Raw genomic sequence first — 19,974 nt, forward strand, 5'->3', positions numbered from 1 at the left:
TCCAGCTTCTCCCTATAGCTCAAACCCTCCATCCCTGACAACATCCCTAACCAGAAATGCCACTCCCTCTCCTCTCTTGCCCCCTTTCTACCCTTCCCATAGCATCTATACCCTGGAACATTAAGCTACCAGTCCTGCCCTTCCCTGAGCCACATTTCTTAAGTAGCTATAGTATCCCAGTCCCATTTTCCCAACCATACCCAGAGTTCATCTGCCTTACCTATCAGGCCCCTTGCATTGAAATAAATGCAGTTTAATTTATCAATCCTACCTCGTTCTCTGTCTAGCTTTTATCTGCCTCATTATTTAACCTGCTTCTCTTAACTGTACCAGACTCAGACTTAGTTCTTTTCTCACTATTTCTTCAGATCCCTTACTAATTTAAAGCATCCCAAGTAGCACAAGTAAAGCTCTCCACCAGGATATTGGACCTTTCCAATGCGGGTGCAAACCGGCCTTCTTATACAGGTCACTTCTACTCCAGAAGAGATTCCAATGATCCAAAAATGCAAATCCCTATCCCCTTCACCAGCTCCTCAGCCACCCATTCATCTGCTCGATTCCTACTTTCATGAGCACCTGGCACTGGGAGTAATTCAGATATTACTACCCTCGAGGACCTACTTTTTAACCTCTTGCCAAACTTTCTATATTTTCTCTTCAGAACCTCGTCCAATGTTTTTGGTACCCACATGTATAACAATCTCCTTCCAGTCCCTCTCCCCTTTGAGAATATTCTGCACCCTCTCCAAGACATCATTCAATTACTTTCAGTTAAATTGTGAACACTTTTATGTAGACACAGCTTTAAAGTACAGATGGCCTAATCTAAGACTGATGTCAGAAAATAATTACTTGCATCAAGATCAGCAGACTACCCAGAAGGATACTGGCTCTGCTTAGAGAATAGGTAATGCTTTGAATTACAATGTAGTCTGGTTAGTGTTCTGGAAGAATGGAGTTACACAGCTGAAAGCTCTTTCAGATGAAATATTTGCAATTTTATAGCAATTGCTAGAATTTAACTAACCCGAAAACCTCATATAGAAGCCAGAGCCAGCCCCTTTTTTTTTAAAAGGAAGAAATGCAGTCATGCCATAATAATTCTTTATTGCAATGAAAAATGTAAATAAGCACCACATGGAGGAAGCACTATGATAAAATTATTCAAAACTCTGAACAATTCGCTCATTCTCTCATTTTCATTTCAAATATCACAATATCACACATTCCTTTGGAAGAATTCTGGGCAGACCCACAAACAGAAAGGCAGCTTACAGGTGTATGTTAAATACCACTCAATTCAAATATAATTAATATAATACAAGGTTACAGTTCAATAGTTTTGATGTAATAAGTATTTCCCAGCCTTCAAGTTTCCTCTCTCTTGCTTGAAAACCCTGATTCCTTTCGGACTAGAATTCCACATGTCTATGAATCTCACACAGGGAGCAACAGGCAAAATATCCAACTCTCAACCCAAACCAACATATAGTCCAGCAGGAAAATTATACTGACTAGGTGCATGAACCTGACAGTGGGGGAATTTCCCTCAATCCCACTCTGCTGCCAACAGTCTCAGCTGAGACCAACTAATTCAGCACAGACCAATGCTAAACTGGGGATCAGTAGCAGATCATGTGCATTACCACTGAAGCCACATTTTGTTTCCTCAACAAAAAATAATAAGCTCCTGTGAATTACGAAACGCTACAAACTTTGCTATATTAATTTGCGTCAGTTTATAGCTCTTAATAAGCAACCTAAGCATGTCAAATACCTGAACAAATGCCATGTCACTTTCCAAGGCACGAAAGGTAAATATTCCCAAATGAGATATTCTCAGAATCTTTTCAAAGCACTTAATTCCAACCCTCGCCAACCAGCACTACCTTTCATCACTCTCCTATTGAATAACTGATACAGGGGTAACTTCCAAAGGCATTAATTCCACACATCCCACTGGCCATTAAACACATGGTCATCCTTCAATGTGAACCTAGACAGTAAGAGCAGGTGGTCTAGTCTACTGAGTAATGCATTACATCCACACCAAACCCTAATGTCCACCAACACTCCAGTGGGAGTCACTGAACACCAACTGGATTCGTTCATTTTATAAAGTTTCTGATTGCCAAATTCTTCCTCTGTACTAGACTCAGTAAAGTTGTTTTTGAATTTCGTTACACTTAAACTCCTGGGCGTATGTGAATAAAATGTGAACTCAAAGAAAGCTCTTTTAAGTGTACAAATCTAAACTGCACTATATACTGGTGAGGTGTGGTCCCATGGGTGCTGCTGATCCTTGCTGGGATGCAAGGTGATGGGCACTTAACCTGGTTATGAGTGCAATTCCACAAGTGCAAGCAGCCCTTCAAAAACTTCAAAAAAAAATGCATCCATCAGCCAAGTGTACACTTTCCAGCAAAAAATCCCTGGATAGTGACCAGGAACAGTAGGCTGAGATTTTGATTTCTTGTTTAGAGACACTAATTTTAGCACCGAGAGTTGTGCCTTGAACCTTTGAAGGTCTAGACCAAGGTTGTCACTGAAATGTGCATACCCAGAGCAAAACTCAAGAATGTAAACTGAATCCAAAGCCTTTATCTTAGGAATTCATGCAGATTGAAAGGCGCCAATCACACAAGACTGGGTCACACATACCTCCATAGTCTCTGAATGCCAATATATATTATTCCAAGTGTGTTTAAACAAAAACTTGGCACACTGGTTTGTGTATTACAAGCTTTCCCTTAACTTATGCATTTTTAAATAAATCAGTTAGTTAAAATAGTTAAGTCCTTCTCCTTAGCAATGATAAAATTAATCAATGTGCGTTTCCACTTAAATAAGTAGAGGTGCTTATAGATGCCATGTAATAATTAGTTCATGCTGGTGTTATGGCAGAAGCTTGGTACAAGTTCTTTGAAACACATATTGTTGCACTGCATCTCAGTGGCAGCACTGCTGGTATTGCAGCTTACAGACCTTCCTGTCCGAGAAGCTAACTTATTTCTTCTTCTAACATCTCGGCTTAGGGTCCCGCTACAGATCTTAGCTCCCAGTTTAGTGCAGAGTAGTACAGTTGTATTAAGTCATCTCTGGAACATGTAAATTGAGAATGGAGTATAATACTATCACGGCACAGCAAACCAAGTCTTGTTAATGTAGAAGCTGTACATCCTGAAATGTTTGAGCTAGTCAGGAGTGATGTCCCTTTTGTTATATGTATATCGGTTGCTCCTGTCCTGTTAGCAGCCGGTATGTTGCAGCTGGCATTGTCTTTATGTGTATCTAGACAAGAAGAAACAGTTATTACAGTATAAATATCCACATCATTTCTAAATCTCTTGTCTTCATGCAAACACAAGCCTTGTTTCAGGCAGTATTGAGCCTCAGAGTTGAGGGCCCAGGTTTGATCTCTGCTTTTAGAATTGTCCAATTGCCCTTAGAACCCTTGATTAGGGATAAGGTTGGAGGGTGTAGAACCAGATTGATTGTGCTTAACAGCACCTAAACTATGACTCAAAACAAACATACGAATGTGAGTAGGCCACTCAGTCCTTCGAGCCTGCTCTGCCCTTCAACAAGATCATGACTGGTCTGATTTTAATCTCAATTCTACATTTCTGCACATTCCCAATGGATATTTATTCTGTTGGTAATCAAGAATCTATCTCCTTCTGCCTTAACAAAAATGTAACGATTCAGCATCAACTGCTTTTTGAGGAAGAAGGGAGCTCCAAAGATTCTCAATGCCCAGATAAAAATTGTTTCCTAATCTCCATTTTTAAATGATGATCCCTGGCTCTAGATTCTCTCACAAGAGGAAATATTCATTCAAAATCTACCTGGTCAAGTCTTACACCACAACCACTTGATGAAGGAGCAACGCTCTGAAAACTAGTGCTTCCAAATAAACTTTTTGGACTGTAGCCTGGTGTTGAGTGATTTTTAATTTTGTCCACCCCAGTCCAACACTGACACCTCCAAGTCACGTTTCAATTCAATCACTTCTGACTCTTCTAAATTCCAGAGGATGCTAGACAGGCCTTTCTCATAAGGCAATCCACCCATTCCAACATTCCTTTCAGAGAATGAAAATATATCAGTACCTGATTAGAAACAGATTTGAGGATGACACTTCCCTGCAGATGGCTAATTCCTGACACTCACTGCCCAAGCTCATTAATGCATCATGCTACTTTGAGCAAGAACCCAGTGGTCAGTAGGGAAAATGACAAATTGCCCAAACCATCCCCTAGCAGAAGTTTGATTTTCTAACATACTGGCTTTGGGTATATACTTTGAAAGGAAGACTAAAATATTTTAAAAATATGGATAGGTAAATTGCAAAATACTAGTTACATGGAAACCAAATTAGCGAAGTGCAATTATCCACCATAAGAGGATTCCTGGAGTGAATACTGGTGCATAATTGAGCGATCTTAAACAATTGTCATAGAAGTTTGGCACAGCAACACTTTTGACACAGGAATGCAGAAATACAAATACAACACAAATTTCTCTGATCTGTTTTTGTAGGGAACCAACAGAAGTAATTACAAGTTAACGATGACTTATTTATTAATTTATTTGGAATTCGGGTTCCATGACGTTCTTCAATTTGTAGTTTCTTTCTATGACACACTTTTGTGTGCCTCAGCAACTCTCTATGGTTTCTCCCTAGTGGCAGTTTATTTGAATTAGATTCCCTACCGTGTAGAAACAGGCCCCTCAGCCCAACAAACTCAAACCAACCCTCCCGAAGAGTATCCCACCCAGACCCATTCCCCTTCATTTACCCCTGACTCATGCACCTAAACCTTTACATCCCTGAACACTATGGGCAATTTTAGCACAGTCAATTCACCTAACCTGCACATCTTTGTAGCGTGGGAGAAAATCGGAGCACTTGGAGGAAACCCACGCAGACATGGGGAGAATGTGCAAACTCCACACAGACAGTTGCCCGAGGCTGGAACTGAATCAGGTCCCTGGTGCTGTGAGGCAGCAGTGCTAACCAATGAGCCACGGTGCCACCCCTGTTATTTAACAGTGGAAGGGAAATCACAGCCTTAATTAATTTTGTCCTAAAGCAATATCCACCCAGATCATGAGCATGACAACCAACTAATGTTTTGACCTTCCTAACCAAGACAGGTCAATGATAACTGTAGCGATCCTAAAACTGACTCAAGGTCACAGTGAGCATGAAGTCACATAGCTAGCCATCAATACAGGGTGCTTCTCAACAAACAGAGATTATACAATCCTTTTAATATCTGCTCTGTACTTTTGCCACTTACCTCACCAATGGCATTTGAAAGTCTTTGCACAATCTTATCATGTGGAGTTGCAACAACACTTTGTCCGTTTATTTCAATGATGCGGTGTCCTACTCGGATCCCACCTCGCTCTGCAATTCCACCTCTCATGAGGCTGTAGATCTGAATCAAGAAGCCGACAGAACATTTAGCAACATTGACGTGTTCGGTTATTGACCTGCTGCTGATTTTACATCAAGGCCAATCTTAGTGCCTTTAAAATAAAAAAACAATATTAAGTCTGCTCACCTTGTTGGCCTTTCCCTTAAATTCTCCTTTCCCTTTTTATTAAAAGAGTTTGAGTTTTTCTTTTAATTTGTATTATGAGCTTATCAGAAAACTGAACCATTGCCTGATGAGCAAACATTTGCAGCACTTCAGGGAGAAGGCAGGGGAGTGGCTCTGGGCCAAAGATTCTTGCACAGAGCCAGCATTGACTTGATGGGCAAATGGCCTGTTACTGCTCTGTAAACATTCTATGACTCTAATTTTTTAAAAATAAATTTTAAAATAATTTTTCTCATCCCTCTGGGTCATCTCTGAAAGGTTTTTCAAAAGTTTTGACTGTCCAATCAAAAAGCCACAAGATGATCTTGAATCATATTGGTTAATGTCTGAACTTCCGGAAGCAACAGAATGAAAATGGACTCACTCTGCTGCAGTCAGCATGAGGAAGGAACACTTGGCTGGAGTGAACTTGTACAGTATATATAAGGGGTTACTGCAGATCTCAGATGGGAATTTCAAGAAGCTCACACACCACACACCACAGGTGAACAACTCAGCAAATGGGAGAAATTTTAAGTAAATGAGGATTTTGTAAAACCAGTTGCTCAGGAGTAAGTTTAAGACGGAATTGACTGACAGGTTCAGATGACGTCAGCACAAATCTCAATTTCTAGGTTAGATTATAGTCCCTGTAACTCACTCCGAACACTCATCAGACCTCTAAAGTGGTAGTATCCAATGACAACAGTGCACAATGCTTGACCTAGTGGTCTAAAATGAAGATAGCTTAGACAGTGTCAAGTAACTCCTAATGGGCATAGATTATCTGCACAAAACTGCTCCTGATTCAAGACTAATTAGCAACCTGTTCGAAAATAACTGACAAAACGAAATCTTCTGGCAGAAAACTGCTGTAAACTCTATTGAAATGTATCTGACCATACTTTACAGTGAAACATTAACATCAAAGGCCACCAGCTTTTCAGACACAGAAGCCTTACAGTACAGCAAAGGCAATGCGTAGCTTGCAACGTTTTGAAAAGCTTTTCCACTACATTAATGATGTGCCATCAAATGTATAATGGTCCAGGTAGAGCTGAGTTATAGTGACCACTTTAAATGGCGGTGACTTATCTCCTGCACTGGAGATACACACTATTTTTGAAAAAAGGGAACTTGCCAGGACTGACAAAGGGATTGATAAACATGCTGCAACTATGACCTATTCACAATGCTATCCCTTTAAAAGAATCAAAATTTACATAGCACCTTCCATGATCATGTGAATGAATGATGATTGATTGTCACTTGTACTCCACAATGAACAAAAGACTAAAATAGTGAAAAGCTTCAACTGATCATACTGCAAAACAGCCAATTGCTTACTTTGATTACAGTCATTGTTGCAATACAGGAAACAGGCAAATTTCCATTTAGCATGGTCTCAGAAAAGTCAATAAGATGTTATCTTTATCAATATAACTAAACATTAACAGAAATCCTAATTTACTTAATAATTAGATATCCTATATTATTAGTGTAACAGACAGAAAGGAAATTGCTATTTAACTTCCCTCAGAAATGTAGGTGAATTCTAAGCTTAATATCATATTCATTTAGGTTTGACTCAAAATGAATATCAATCACAACACTTTCCGTACTGCATACAAATTATCCCATCGAACCATGGTGAAGCTGCCAGCAGCACAATGGCCAGTGCTCCTGATGGTGCCAAGTTATCGGCTGGAGGACACAATTTGTTGCCCCCTGCTCTATCAACACTGGATCTCCATCAACTATCTATCAATACTCTACCAACAGGAAACAACAATTAAAAGTGAGAATGGAAATTAAACAAGTTAAACAAAATGTTTAAAAGTTCAAATTATTTTCCTTCCTTTGATACCCAGCATGAGGAAATGCTGAATTATTAGTGTTCATTTCTCTCAACTGTGCGAATAACCTGTTCTACAAAATGGCAGAGCCTGAGAAGCTAGAAATTCCTTCGGGGTTAATAGTTAAAATTTGCGTGAAAATGGTTCATTATGGAATGGCCATACCTTTTTTATACTAAGGAGCAGTTTGGTATTTGAGAGGTTTTTACCAAATGGGTCGCAGTGTTGTATAACAACCCGAAAGCAGCGGTGATTACCAATGGCATAAGATCGGATAGCTTCAGTGTTGGCAAAAGTTGCCGTCAAGGAAGCCTTCTCGACACTACTATTCACACTAGTGATTGAACCGCTGGCGGAAGCTATCCGAACTGACCCCAATATAACGGCCCCGGAGGTAGGATCGGGCAAACATAAAATTACTCTTTATGTGGATGACATCCTTCTTTTCTTAAATGATCCATTGACATCTGTGCCCCACTTAATTCATCTGATGTGTTTTCAGGGTACAATATTAATTTTATGAAATCAGAGGCCATGCCACTAGGAGGTCTTGCCAGCATATTCAACTTTGTGGATGGTTCCCACTTCCCCTTTCAGTGGTCACTGGGAGGTTCTCTCTATTTAGGTATATTTATTACTCTGGTATTTGATCAGCTATATAAAGCTAATTATACACGTTTATTAGAGAAAATCAGGTAGGACGTCCTCCCGATATCCTGGCTAGGAAGAATGGCTTTGGTCAAGATGAATGTTCTCCCTCGCCTATTATACCCCATGACAATGCTTCCTCTGATGTTGCTGAGACAGGTGCTGCGTAAGCTTTATGGTTGTCTTGGTTCTTTTATTTGGAGTCATAGCCAGCCCCTTATTAAATTAGATAAATTACAGCTCCCACAAGTAAGGGGAGGTCTAGATTTTCTGGATTTTAGGAAGTACCAACTGAGTTCCCTGCTATCATATGCGGCTGACTGGGTCTCTTGTGAACCACAATCAATTTTGCTGGATATCAAGGCTTCCCAAGCAAATTGCCCCTTCATCAATCTGTTATTTATGGATAAGATGAGAATTGTCACAGATCACTGTAAAAACACGATTGTACTAAACACAATCAAAGCTTGGAGGATGATACGACAAGATGGGGGCAATTTACAAAAAATCTCCCCTTTTACTCCGATAGTGGGAACGTTGGGATTTCAGCCCGGCTTGACAGATGCTGGATTTATAATTTGGGAGTCCAGATGCTGGATTTATAAATTCCTGCTTGGGAGATCTGTTCAATGGGGAAGTCATGATGTCCTTTGAATAGGTGCATCAGAAGTTTGGGTTGCCTAGCAAGGATCTCTTTCGATATTTTCAAGTACGAGACTTTGTACAAAAAAAGACCACATTGATGACTAATCCTTACAAATCAGATATGGAAAGGAGAGTGCCAATGGATTTACCCTCGATCAGTACTCCCTAAATTAAGAGTCCCTAACCTAAATTAAGAGTCCACAGACTTGCCACAAAAAGAGGGTCTTTTTTTTTTGAAGTTTGGATCAAAGAGTGAGGCTTCAGCTCAGGAGTCTTTGACAAGGAGGTTGAGTGAAGTGATTACGCCACAGTCGAAGAGGGTGAAGACATGACTGCCCAGCTATGTGCTTGATGTGGGAGGTCAACGACTCTGGTGTGTCTGGCTCGTATATGTGTGGAAAGTGTGTTCACATTCAGCTATTGACCGAGCATATTGCAGCGCTGATGAAAGAACTCGAGGACCTTATGCTCATCCGAGAGGACGAGATCTTTCTGGACAAGACCTTCAGCGAGGTTATTACACAAATCATGCCAGAAGAGAGCAGAAGAGAGAAGACGATGAGGAAGGCAGAGAGGAGACAGGTGCAAGAGACCCCGGGAGAAGTACCTGTCAGGAACAAGTTGAAGCTTTTGGAAACAGTAGAGACTGATGACACGACCAGTTCGCAAGGCGGCCAGGTCTGTCAATCAAAAGTTGGCGCAGAGGCAGAGCGGAAGAGTCGGACATCGCACAGAGCCATGGTAATAGGGGACTCCATCGTGAGAGGAACTGACCGGGGGTTTTGTGGCAGCAGACGGGATTTAAGGATGGTGTGTTGCCTTCCTGGTGCCAGGGTGAAAGACCTCGCGGGCAAAGTGCAGGAAATCCTCAAGGACGAGGGTGAAGAGCCAGAGATGGTAGTACATGTCGGCACAAATGATGTCGGGAAGAAGAGGAGGAACATACTACAGTGGGACTTCGGAGAACTAGGAAGAAGCTGAAAAGCAGGACGTCCAAGGTGGTTATCTCCAGTTTGATTCCAGTTCCTCGGGCTGGTGTGGCCAGAAACAGGGAGATAATGGACTTGAACGTGTGGTTTGGGAACAGGTGCAGGAAGCAAGGATTTAAGTTCTTGAATCACTGGGGTATATTTTGTGGTAAGCATAAATTCTACAAGAGAGACGGTTTGCACCTTAATAGGTTAGGGACCAGCATTTTGGCAGGCAGGTTTTCTACTGCAACACAGCTACATTTAAACTAAGTAGCGGGGGGGAGGGGGAGGGGACAAACTGGATGTTTAAAAAGGAAATTGAAGGGAAAGTTAGAACAAGGGAAGTCAAGAAAGACAATTGTGTCAATGAGGCAGAAAACTCAGAAAGAGATCATGCTGTAAGGTTGAGTGAAATAGGGGTTGATGGGAAGGGTGAGAGCAGTAACAAATTAAAAATACTATACATGAATAGACAAAGCATTAGACATAAGATGGATGAGCTTGAGGCTCTTTTGGAAATTGGCAGAAACGATATTGTGTAGATAACTGAGACGTGGCTTCAAGTGGACAGGGCCTGGGAAATGAATATTTAAGGCTACACGTGCTATCGTAAGGACAGACTGACGAGCAGGGGGGGGGGCTTTGTTGGTAAGGGAGGATATTCAGTCCCTTGCACGGGGGGACCTAGAGTCACGGGAAGTAGAGTCAGTGTGGATAGAGCTGCGAAATACTAAGGGTAAAAAGACCCTCTTGGGAGTCATCTACAGGCCCCCAAACAGTAGTCTGGATGTCGGATGCAAGTTGAATCAGGAGCTGAAATTGGCCTGTCGCAAAGATGTTACTACAGTTGTTATGGGGGATTTTAACATGCAGGTAGACTGGGAGAATCAGGATGGTATTGGACCTTAAAGAGACTTTGTGGAGTGCCTCAGAGATGGATTCTTAGAGCAGCTGGTGCTGGAGACGACCAGGGAGAAGGCAATTCTAGATCTCGTATTGTGTAACGAACCAGAATTGGTCAGAGACCTTGAAGTGAAGGAGCCATTGGGAAGTAGTGACCATAATACATTAAGCATCAATCTGCAATTTGAGAGGGAGAGGGTAAAGTCGGAAGTGATGGTACTTCTGTTGAATAAAGGGAACTATGGAGCTATGAGGGAGGAGCTGGCCAAAGTTCAATGGTGCAATACCTTAGCAGGGAGGACCGTGGAGGAACAATGACGGATATTTCTGTGTATAACGCAGAAGTTGCAGGATCAGTTCATTCCTAAAAGGAAGAAAGATCCCAGGAGGAGGCATGGGCGGCCGTGGCTGACGAGGGAAGTTAAGAAACATAAAGTTAAAAGAGAAAAAGTATAACATAGCAAAGATAAATGGGAAAACTGAGGACCAGGAAGCAACAGAGGATTACTAAGAAGGAAATACACAGAGGGAAAATGAGGTACGAAGGTAAACTGGCCAATAATATAAAGGAGGATAGTAAAAGCTTTTTTTAGGTATGTGCAAGGCAAAAAAATGGTTAGGACTAAAATTGAGCCATTGGAGACAGAAACAGGGGGAATATACTACGGGGAACAAAGAAATGGCAGAAGAATTAAATGGGTATTTTAGATCTGTGTTCACTGGGGAAGACACAAGCAATCTCCCTGAGGTAACAGTGGCTGAAGGACCTGAATTTAAGGGAATTTATATTTGCCAGGATTTGGTGTTGGAGAGACTGTTAGGTCTGAAGGTTGATAAGTCTCCAGGGCCTGATGGTCTACATCCCAGGGTACTGAAGGTGGTGGCTCGGGAAATCGTAGATGCGTTGGTGATTATATTCCAGAGTTCGATAGATTCGGGGTCGGTTCCGGAGGATTGGAGGGTGGCTAATGTTATATCACTTTTCAAGAAAGGTGGGAGAGAGAAAGCAGGAAATTATAGACCAGTTAGTCTGACCTCAGTGGTGGGAAAGATGCTGGAGTCTATTATAAAGGATGAAACTACGGCACATCTGGATAGTAGTAACAGGATAGGACAGAGTCAGCATGGATTTATGAAGGGGAGATCATGCTTGACTAATTTTCTGGAATTTTTTGAGGATGTAACTCTGAAGATGGACCAGGGAGATCCAGTAGATGTAGTGTACCTGGACTTTCAGAAAGCTTTTGATAAAGTCCCACACAGGAGGTTAGTGAGTAAAATTAGGGCGCATGGTATTGAGGGCAAAGTACTAGATTGGATTGAAAACTGGTTGGCTGATAGGAAACAAAGGGTAGTGATAAACGGCTCCATTTCGGAATGGCAGGCAGTGACCAGTGGGGTACGCAGGGATCCGTGCTGGGACCGCAGCATTTTACAATATATGTTTATGGTATAGAAGATGGTATCAGCAATAACATTAGCAAATTTGCTGATGATACAAAGCTGGGTGGCAGGGTGAAATGTGAGGAGGATGTTAGGAGATTACAGGGTGACCTGGACAAGTTAGGTGAGTGGTCAGATGTGGATAAATGTATGGTTATCCACTTTGGTGGCAAGAACAGGAAGGCAGATTACGACCTCAATGGAATCAATTTAGGTAAAGGGGCAGTACAGAGAGATCTGGGTGTTCTTTACACCAGTCAATGAAGGCAAGCATGCAGGTACAGCAGGTAGTGAAGAAGGCTAATTGCATGCTGGCCTTCATAACAAGAGGGATTGAGTATAGAAGCAAAGAGGTGCTTCTGCAGCTGTACAGGGCCCTGGTGAGACAACACCTGGAGTATTGTGTGCAGTTCTGGTCTCCAAATTTGAGGAAAGACATTCTGGCTATTGAGGGAGTACAGCGTAGGTTCACGAGGTCAATTCCTGGAATGGCGGGATTACCTTACACTGAAAGACTGAAGCGACTGGGCTTGTATACCCTTGAGTTTAGAAGACTGAGAGGGGATCTGATTGAGACATATAAGATTATAAAAGGATTGGACACTCTGGGAGCAGGAAACATGTTTCCGCTGATGGGTGAGTGCCGAACCAGAGGATGCAGCTTAAAAATACGGGGTAGACCATTTAGGACAGAGATGAGGAGAAACATCTTCACCCCGAGAGTGGTGGCTGTGTGGAATGCTCTGCCCCAGAGGGCAATGGAGGCCTAGTCTCTGGATTCATTTAAGAAAGAGTTGGATACAGCTCTCAAAGATAGTGGAATCAAGGGTTATGGAGATAAGGCAGGAAGAGGATACTGATTAGGAATGATCGGCCATGATCATATTGAATGGCGGTGCAGGCTCGAAGGGCTGAATGGCCTACTCCTGCACCTATTGTCTATCACTCGCTAGGTAATAAGGTATCAAAAGACATGGAATAGCAATATAAAACCTGGACTCAAGAATTAGGGTTGGAAATCGCCTTAGAGATGTGGGAGGATATCCGGGAAAATGCCAGGATATCTGGGAAAATGCCAGGATATCTGTAATGGAACTCAGGTTATTCAATTAAAGATATGTCATAGGGCCCATATGACACCAGAGCGGCTTGCAAAGTTCAAGGCAGGAGCATCCCCAATGTGCCCCAAATGTAAAAGAGAAGTTGGTACTCTCACTCATTGTTTGTGGACATGCCGTAAGATTCGTAGATACTGGGACAGTGTAGCGAATGCCTTGGCAAAGAGTTTGGGAACGGAGATTGGGTTGAACCCAGTGTCTCTCCTTGTGGGTTTTCCAAATCTTCCTTCTCTAGATGCGTATGGGAAGAAACGGTTTACTATCCTCTCCTTTTGTGCGAGGAAAAACATTTTAGCAAGCTTGGTATCAGAAAGTCCCCCAGGACTTTCGAATTGGCATAGGATAGTTATGGAACATATTCCCCTGACCTTCCTTACGAATATGGTGCACCAGAAAATGGAATTGTTTTACAGAACATGGTGGCCCTTCTTGAGTTACATCAATACAGATGTATCGGCCATACTGTCTAGGGCCTTTGTTTAGCCATGAGGATGATGTTGGTTGGTTCGGGGGCCCCTGGGAGGAAGAATCCCATATAAATATGGGTCTTGTTATGATTTGATATAATTTTATTTTGAATGCTTATTTATTTACTTACTTTGTTAGTTATGTACTATACAGTAGCTTTATAAAGTCTTCTTTCTTATATCTTACTTTGTGTTTTGGTAGTCTGTAGAGTAGATTAGCAGTTAGTTTTCTTAATTTATATCACTGCTGTTACTATGTTGTAAAGTAGTTACACTATTTTATATTAGTTTTGTAATTTTGTAAAAAAAAACCCAAAAACCTTTTTCATTTCAATAAAAACGTTTACAAAAATATGGTTCATTATGGGTATATGAATAGGAAGGGTTTGGAGGGATATGGGCCGGGTGCTGGCAGGTGGGACTAGATTGGGTTGGGATATCTGGCATGTACGGGTTGGACCGAAGGGTCTGTTTCCATACTATACATCTCTATGACTCTATATTTTACTTACAATGCCATCCTGTACACTAAATCCAAGCTGGTGTTTTTGATCTGGTCGTTTAATAATTGCTGTGGTGACTGGAGGACAACGTACAATGTTGAGTGTCACTTCAGACTGGTATTTCAAGTCCTTTAAAAGCAATATGTTAAATGTCAGATAAAGATCTGGTGTAAAACCTAAGTGTTTAACTGGCAGTAAGATCACTACAAAAACCGTGCAAAGTATGGTCAGCGTCACTCACCATTCCTTATCTTAACAGACAGTCACATTGAAAAAACAACACTCTGCTTCATAAAAGGATGCAAAGATAAATCTAGCAACTGCAGCCCAGTCAGTTTAACCTTGGTGATACAAAATCTTTTAAACGTGAGAGAGAGAGACAGAATAAAAAAACAAGTTGCAATGAACTTTCACAAAACTCTACTTCAATCTTAATTACTTAACCTTAAATACTGAGCACTGCTTTTGGGAAGGATGTGAGGTATTAAAAGAGATCAAACCTCGTTAAAAAGAGGCACAATTTTGAAGTGTTTCATCTTGCATTCATCAGGCTTTAAAAAGTGACTAAAAAAGATTCACATGAAATGCTCCAGGGATGAAGAACTTCAGTGATGTGAATAGAATGAGAGGAGCTAGGTGTTGTCCATGCAGAAGGTTGACAGGACATTTGTTAATTGTGTTCAAAATTGAGGGACCTAGACAAAGTAATTACTGTTCTTATGGCAGGCTGGTAAGAACCAGAGGACATTTCAAAGGTGACTGACAGATGAGTCAATGGCAAGATATGAAAACAAAACCTTTTATACACTATTAGTGATTAGATGCAGACTGAATTGAAAGTGTGGTTCTCAGGCATCAGTGGGGATTTGAAACGGCTCTTGCCTAAGTACTCAGAAAGAAAATGAGCAGGACCATATGGAAAGCATACAAAAGTGAAATTAATAGCTGCCTTTTGTGCTGTAACCACTTTATGAATCTATTGTACTAAGTAGCAGCTATTATCCATTTGCTTAATAACTTACACATTTAATTGTTTTTCATTGCTTGGCAAAGGGGAAACCTCATGGATGCAGCAACCCACTCTCCCTGTGCTGAAAACTGGATAGCAGCTTCTCTCTCACCATTGGGAGCACAACCGCTAAACCATATCTAATCAGGAATACAAAAGCAGAATACTGCAGATGTTTCAAATTTGAAACAAAAATGGAAAACACTCTGAAGGTCAAACAAGATTTACGGAGAGAAAATCTTTAACATTGTTTCTCCTCCGCAGATTCTGTATGATCTCCTGAGAATTTTCAGCATTTTGTGTTTTAATTTCCTGTTGTTGTCCGAATGCCAGACGCACACACTTATCCAGATACTGTATTGGATGCCTGTTCGATTTTTCTCTCCCAATATCAGAACACACAGGAAAATTGTAGCACCCCCAACTGCGTAGGGAGCTAAGCTCCTAATGTATAGGAGAAAGTGAGGACTTACAGATGCTGGAGCTCAGAGTCAAAATGTGTGGTGCTGGAAAAACGCAGCATGTCAGGCAGCACGTGAGGAGCAGAAGAGTCGACATTTTGGGCATAAGCCTTCATCAGGAACATGCCGATGATGTGCACATTCCTGATGAAGGGTTTATGCCTGAAACATCAACTCTCCTGCTCCTCGGATGCTGTCTCACCTGCTGTGCTTTTCCAGCACCACAAATTTTGACTCTAAGCTCCCAATGTGTCTGGTTTAGCATCTAAAAGTGCCTTCCAGGTAGCTGAGGAGTAAACAAACCAGTAAACATCATAAGCATATTCTTCCAATAGTTTGGAGTGGCATTAGTAACACCAGCCGAAGATATGGAGTTAGCTGCCACAGATACACTAACAATACCAAGTTCTACATCTCTCCTTTCCACTGTCCAACAATCATCTAAACAGTGGCCATTTCTTTGCCCATCTTCTAACCTGTCCAAGTCATTCTGCAGCTCCCCTCCCCCCCTCCCCCCCCACCCCAACTTCATCAACACTACCTGTCCCTCCACCTATATTTGTGTCATCTGCAAACTTTGCAATGATGCCCTCAGTTCCTTCATCCCAATCACATGAATGGCTGTGGTCACAACACTGACCTCTGTGGAACACTAGCTACCATCCTGAAAAAGGCCCCATTATCCCCGCTCTCTGCCCTCTGCCAGTCAGCCATTTCTCTATCCATGCCAGTACTTTGCTGCTAATGCCAAAGCATTTGATAAAAATCTGCTACTTTCTCCTCAAGGTCAGACCAATTCTGACTTCATCCCTGCTGAGGAAACCAATTTTTACAATACAATCCCATCATGTCAATACACTTCCATTACCACATATGATTGGACAGTTTTTATCTGCAAGCCTAGACAACAGAATGTCATCCAGGGGAAAGTGAGGACTGCAGATGCTGGAGAGTCAGATTCGAAAATTGTGGCACTGGAAAAAGCACACAGGTCAGACAACATCTGAGGAGCAGGACAGTCAATATTTAGCGCATAAGCCCTTCATCAGGAACGGTAGGGCAAAGGGGTACGAGTGATAAGTGGGAGGGAACGTAGGTGGGATGGCATTTTTTTTGCAAGATCACGTTTGAATTTAACATTTCAACAAACTGGTATTTACAGACATTACATTTAAAGTTAAATTCAACTTTTAAAAGCATGATTATAAGTTGGCCATCCCACCTGCCTTCCCTTCAGCTCCACTCCCAACTCCCATTTACGTCTAAGGCCCCTTTCCCATCCATATTCCTGACGAAGGGCTTATGCCCAAAATGTCAACTCTCTTCCTCCTTGGATGTTGCCTGACCTGCTGTGCTTTTTCCAGCACCACACTTTTCAACAGAATGACATCTCTGTCTGTTAAAACACAATTCTATCTTTACTTGACATACACACTTTCATTTCCTAGTAGTGGTCACTTGATGAGTCCTTGGATCGCTGCCCATTCATAGTTCAAAAATGTTAAGATCAATTGCAATTTACTATCACTCTATAGCTTAGACTGAATCCGAGACCTACTTGGTTTGTGTGGCTCAATATCACAGCCAGCAGGAAATCCAACTGATGCCTCTAAGGAAGTTGCACTCAGATGCTTATATCAATGCATAAAGTTATATCAGAGAAACTGACTCCAATTTATAACAAAAGTCATTACTGCTCGGGAAACTATTTCTTAAGGCAACAAGATAAATAAGGGAAGTAATGCTCAGAAACTGTGGCGCTGCAGGAATATAGTACCTTGATTATTCCCTGGCAGGTAGCGAGCGGTAGTCCAACTAAACTAGTGCCATTCACAGAAATGATTTGATCACCAATGTTCAGCTCTCCTGATCGTTCCGTTGGCCCACCGTGCATGAGGTTGGCTATTACCACTGTGGGAAGGATGGAGCCCCACCCTGACTCCACAATTACAAGGCCAAGGATCTCTCCCTTTGCTTTCTCTATTCGGACCTACGTTGAAACCAGAACTGCATTAGTCACTAACATGCACAGTGGAAATTTGCGCAGTAAAAACATCATCACACGTTTTAACAACTGGCATGATTTCTCAACTGAGAAGAATTTGGGGGAGAAAAAACATGATGGGGAACGATCTTTAACCAGCAGACTCTCGTATCTTCCCAAATTTCTTCCCTCATTTCTTGAGGGCATTCTGTTGCTGTCCCACAGGCACTAGCAGTTCTCATGACCAACCCACACTGGTGTTGTTAGAAATTTTCCTGCTTTTATCTCAAGTTAATTCTAAATCAACTACCATTTCTCCACTGTCATGATTCACAAATCCAGAATGATACTGCATTAGACTGGAACACCATTCAAAGGGTCCCAGAGTGTAATGACATTTTAAGATTAATCTTTGGGCACTATCTTCTAAAATTCAAGTGTAATTACTTCTCTTCCTTACTTACTTTGTTGCCCTGCCCTCTTTACTAAATTCATCAGGGCATACAATGCCTGCTTAAAACTATGTTCAAAGAATAACATCAATTCAATACTGCCTACACTGAAAGTCAAAGACAAAGTGGTCTTCAGACATAATCCTCGTCTGTGCCAACAGTCAATTTCATTAGGAAAATCACTAACTGCCTTAGCATCTCAGAAATTATAGATTTAGATTGAGGGAATGATCAACCTGAGAATTTATTCCTGATCACCACATGGTGACCCTTGGTAGTAGTTAATGCAAGAAAAGAATGGTCAGTTTTGGCTGCAACATGCCACTCAGCAGAAGACTGTATTGCTCACAAACATCATTTCAGCAAGTGGTGGAAAGTCATCTACATTGTAGATGAATAAATAATCAAAAGCCAGTGCCTCTACGACTGATGTGGAGAAAAACTGGCAACCCGAATCATTAAGATGCTTTTGGTAACACCCAGTAGTAAAAAGCACTGTCCAGTCTCCTCCCAACAGTTTTTTTTTAAACAAATGAAAATTAACATCCCCAGATATTCTTAAACTCTTAATATTGAAACAGCTCTAACTATAATTTTACTCACTTCACCTCCATATCAGATGCTCACCTCTTTGGAGTTCTCTGACTTGGAAAAATGTACAAGATCCCCATTGTAAAATTCGGTGTCAAGTAAATCATTGTATTCATTAGGACTCAGATCCGCAGGGTTGATACCATTAGCATTCAGAAACTGCTGGTAGGCCACAGTGAAAGCTTGGCCTATCGCTTGTGCGATAAGTGATGCCTGCAAGCGAAGGCAGAAACTAAGTTTTGCTTCAGAAGGATATGTTGGGTCTTCAGTTAATTTTGCAACAGATACAAATGGATCATAAAATGGGAGGTGGTCAAACATATTTGCATTCAGGTTCTTTACAAGACTTTTGGAACAAATTCATCAGTTTTTTGTGCTAACTACTTTCAAAACCAACACACTCCCAAGGTATACTTGGAACACTTACCTTGTTTTAATCAAAGAAAATCAGCACTTACACTAGATTAAAAAAAATAAAGTAACATAAATCAAACACTGCTAAGCCAATAAATTCAAGATTCCCCCGAGTCAAACTGCAAGATCCCCTCTCGTCCAGGGACCATTGTTTAAAGATCTATGCTATAACAAAATAACACATGCTACTCACATCTTCTGATTCAAAGACATGGCATATCATCTTGTAATCTCGCTTTCCAGCAGGCGAGTTCCTGGTCTCCTGGTCTGGTGATTTACGTGGCATTCGTCGACGAGCCATGAAAACTATTGTAGTTCCAATATCTGCAATGTACGAAATGGTCTGTAGAGGGTGATCCATCAGGGCTTCCTACAGTAACAGGGATTTGATTTGTGACAAACTAAAGACACAGGCCCGCAATATATTGTTATATAGAGTAAATGGCTTTCATTTAAAGATAGGGCTGTTCAACTCTATCACTGAGATTGATTAGACAAAGAATTTGTTAAATAATTACTGATTTCTTTCCTGTGTGTGTGTGTGGTGGGGGTGGGGGTGGGGGCGATGAGATATTTTTGCACTGCACGACATAAGGTAGACTTTATTTCTGTGCACAATCAGAAGTGCAATCTTTCAGTTGGGATACCAAACAAAACTGCAGCTGTCTTCTCTTGAGTAAATAGAGTCATAGAGCACGTAAACAGACCCTTCAATCCAACTCATCTGTGCTGATCACACATCCCAGTCTGACCTAGTCCCATTTGCCAGCATTTGGCACATATCCGTCTAGCTAGAGAATTAATGAAAAGCACTAGAAGATATGTTTTGTTTTATTTGTTTGGGAGATTTGGATAGCACTGGCTAGGCCAGCATTTATTTATGCTGCTTTAGATGTGGTCAGCTGCCTTCCTGAA

General features: G+C 41.4%; 1 protein-coding gene across 2 annotated transcripts in view; it reads right to left on the reverse strand.

Moving 5' to 3' along the window:
• Nucleotides 1–1,093: 1,093 nt before the first annotated feature.
• LOC140494575 (amyloid-beta A4 precursor protein-binding family A member 1) overlaps nt 1,094–19,974 on the reverse strand; it is a 30,749-nt gene continuing 11,868 nt past the window's right edge. Inside the window, exons 5-10 of one of the 2 annotated variants that reach the window (XM_072593906.1) lie at nt 19,253–19,429; nt 18,682–18,858; nt 17,396–17,608; nt 14,158–14,277; nt 5,310–5,450; nt 1,094–3,294 (exon numbers count right to left, since the gene is read on the reverse strand). In XM_072593906.1, the coding sequence (XP_072450007.1) occupies nt 3,223–3,294; nt 5,310–5,450; nt 14,158–14,277; nt 17,396–17,608; nt 18,682–18,858; nt 19,253–19,429 (900 nt within the window). In that variant the 3' untranslated portion in view covers nt 1,094–3,222. The remainder of the gene's footprint in view (nt 3,295–5,309; nt 5,451–14,157; nt 14,278–17,395; nt 17,609–18,681; nt 18,859–19,252; nt 19,430–19,974) is intronic. The other variant, XM_072593907.1, reaches the window with a different exon arrangement.

Source organism: Chiloscyllium punctatum, chromosome 24 (assembly GCF_047496795.1).
Source record: "Chiloscyllium punctatum isolate Juve2018m chromosome 24, sChiPun1.3, whole genome shotgun sequence".
In the NCBI taxonomy this organism is placed as follows: Eukaryota; Metazoa; Chordata; class Chondrichthyes; order Orectolobiformes; family Hemiscylliidae; genus Chiloscyllium; species Chiloscyllium punctatum.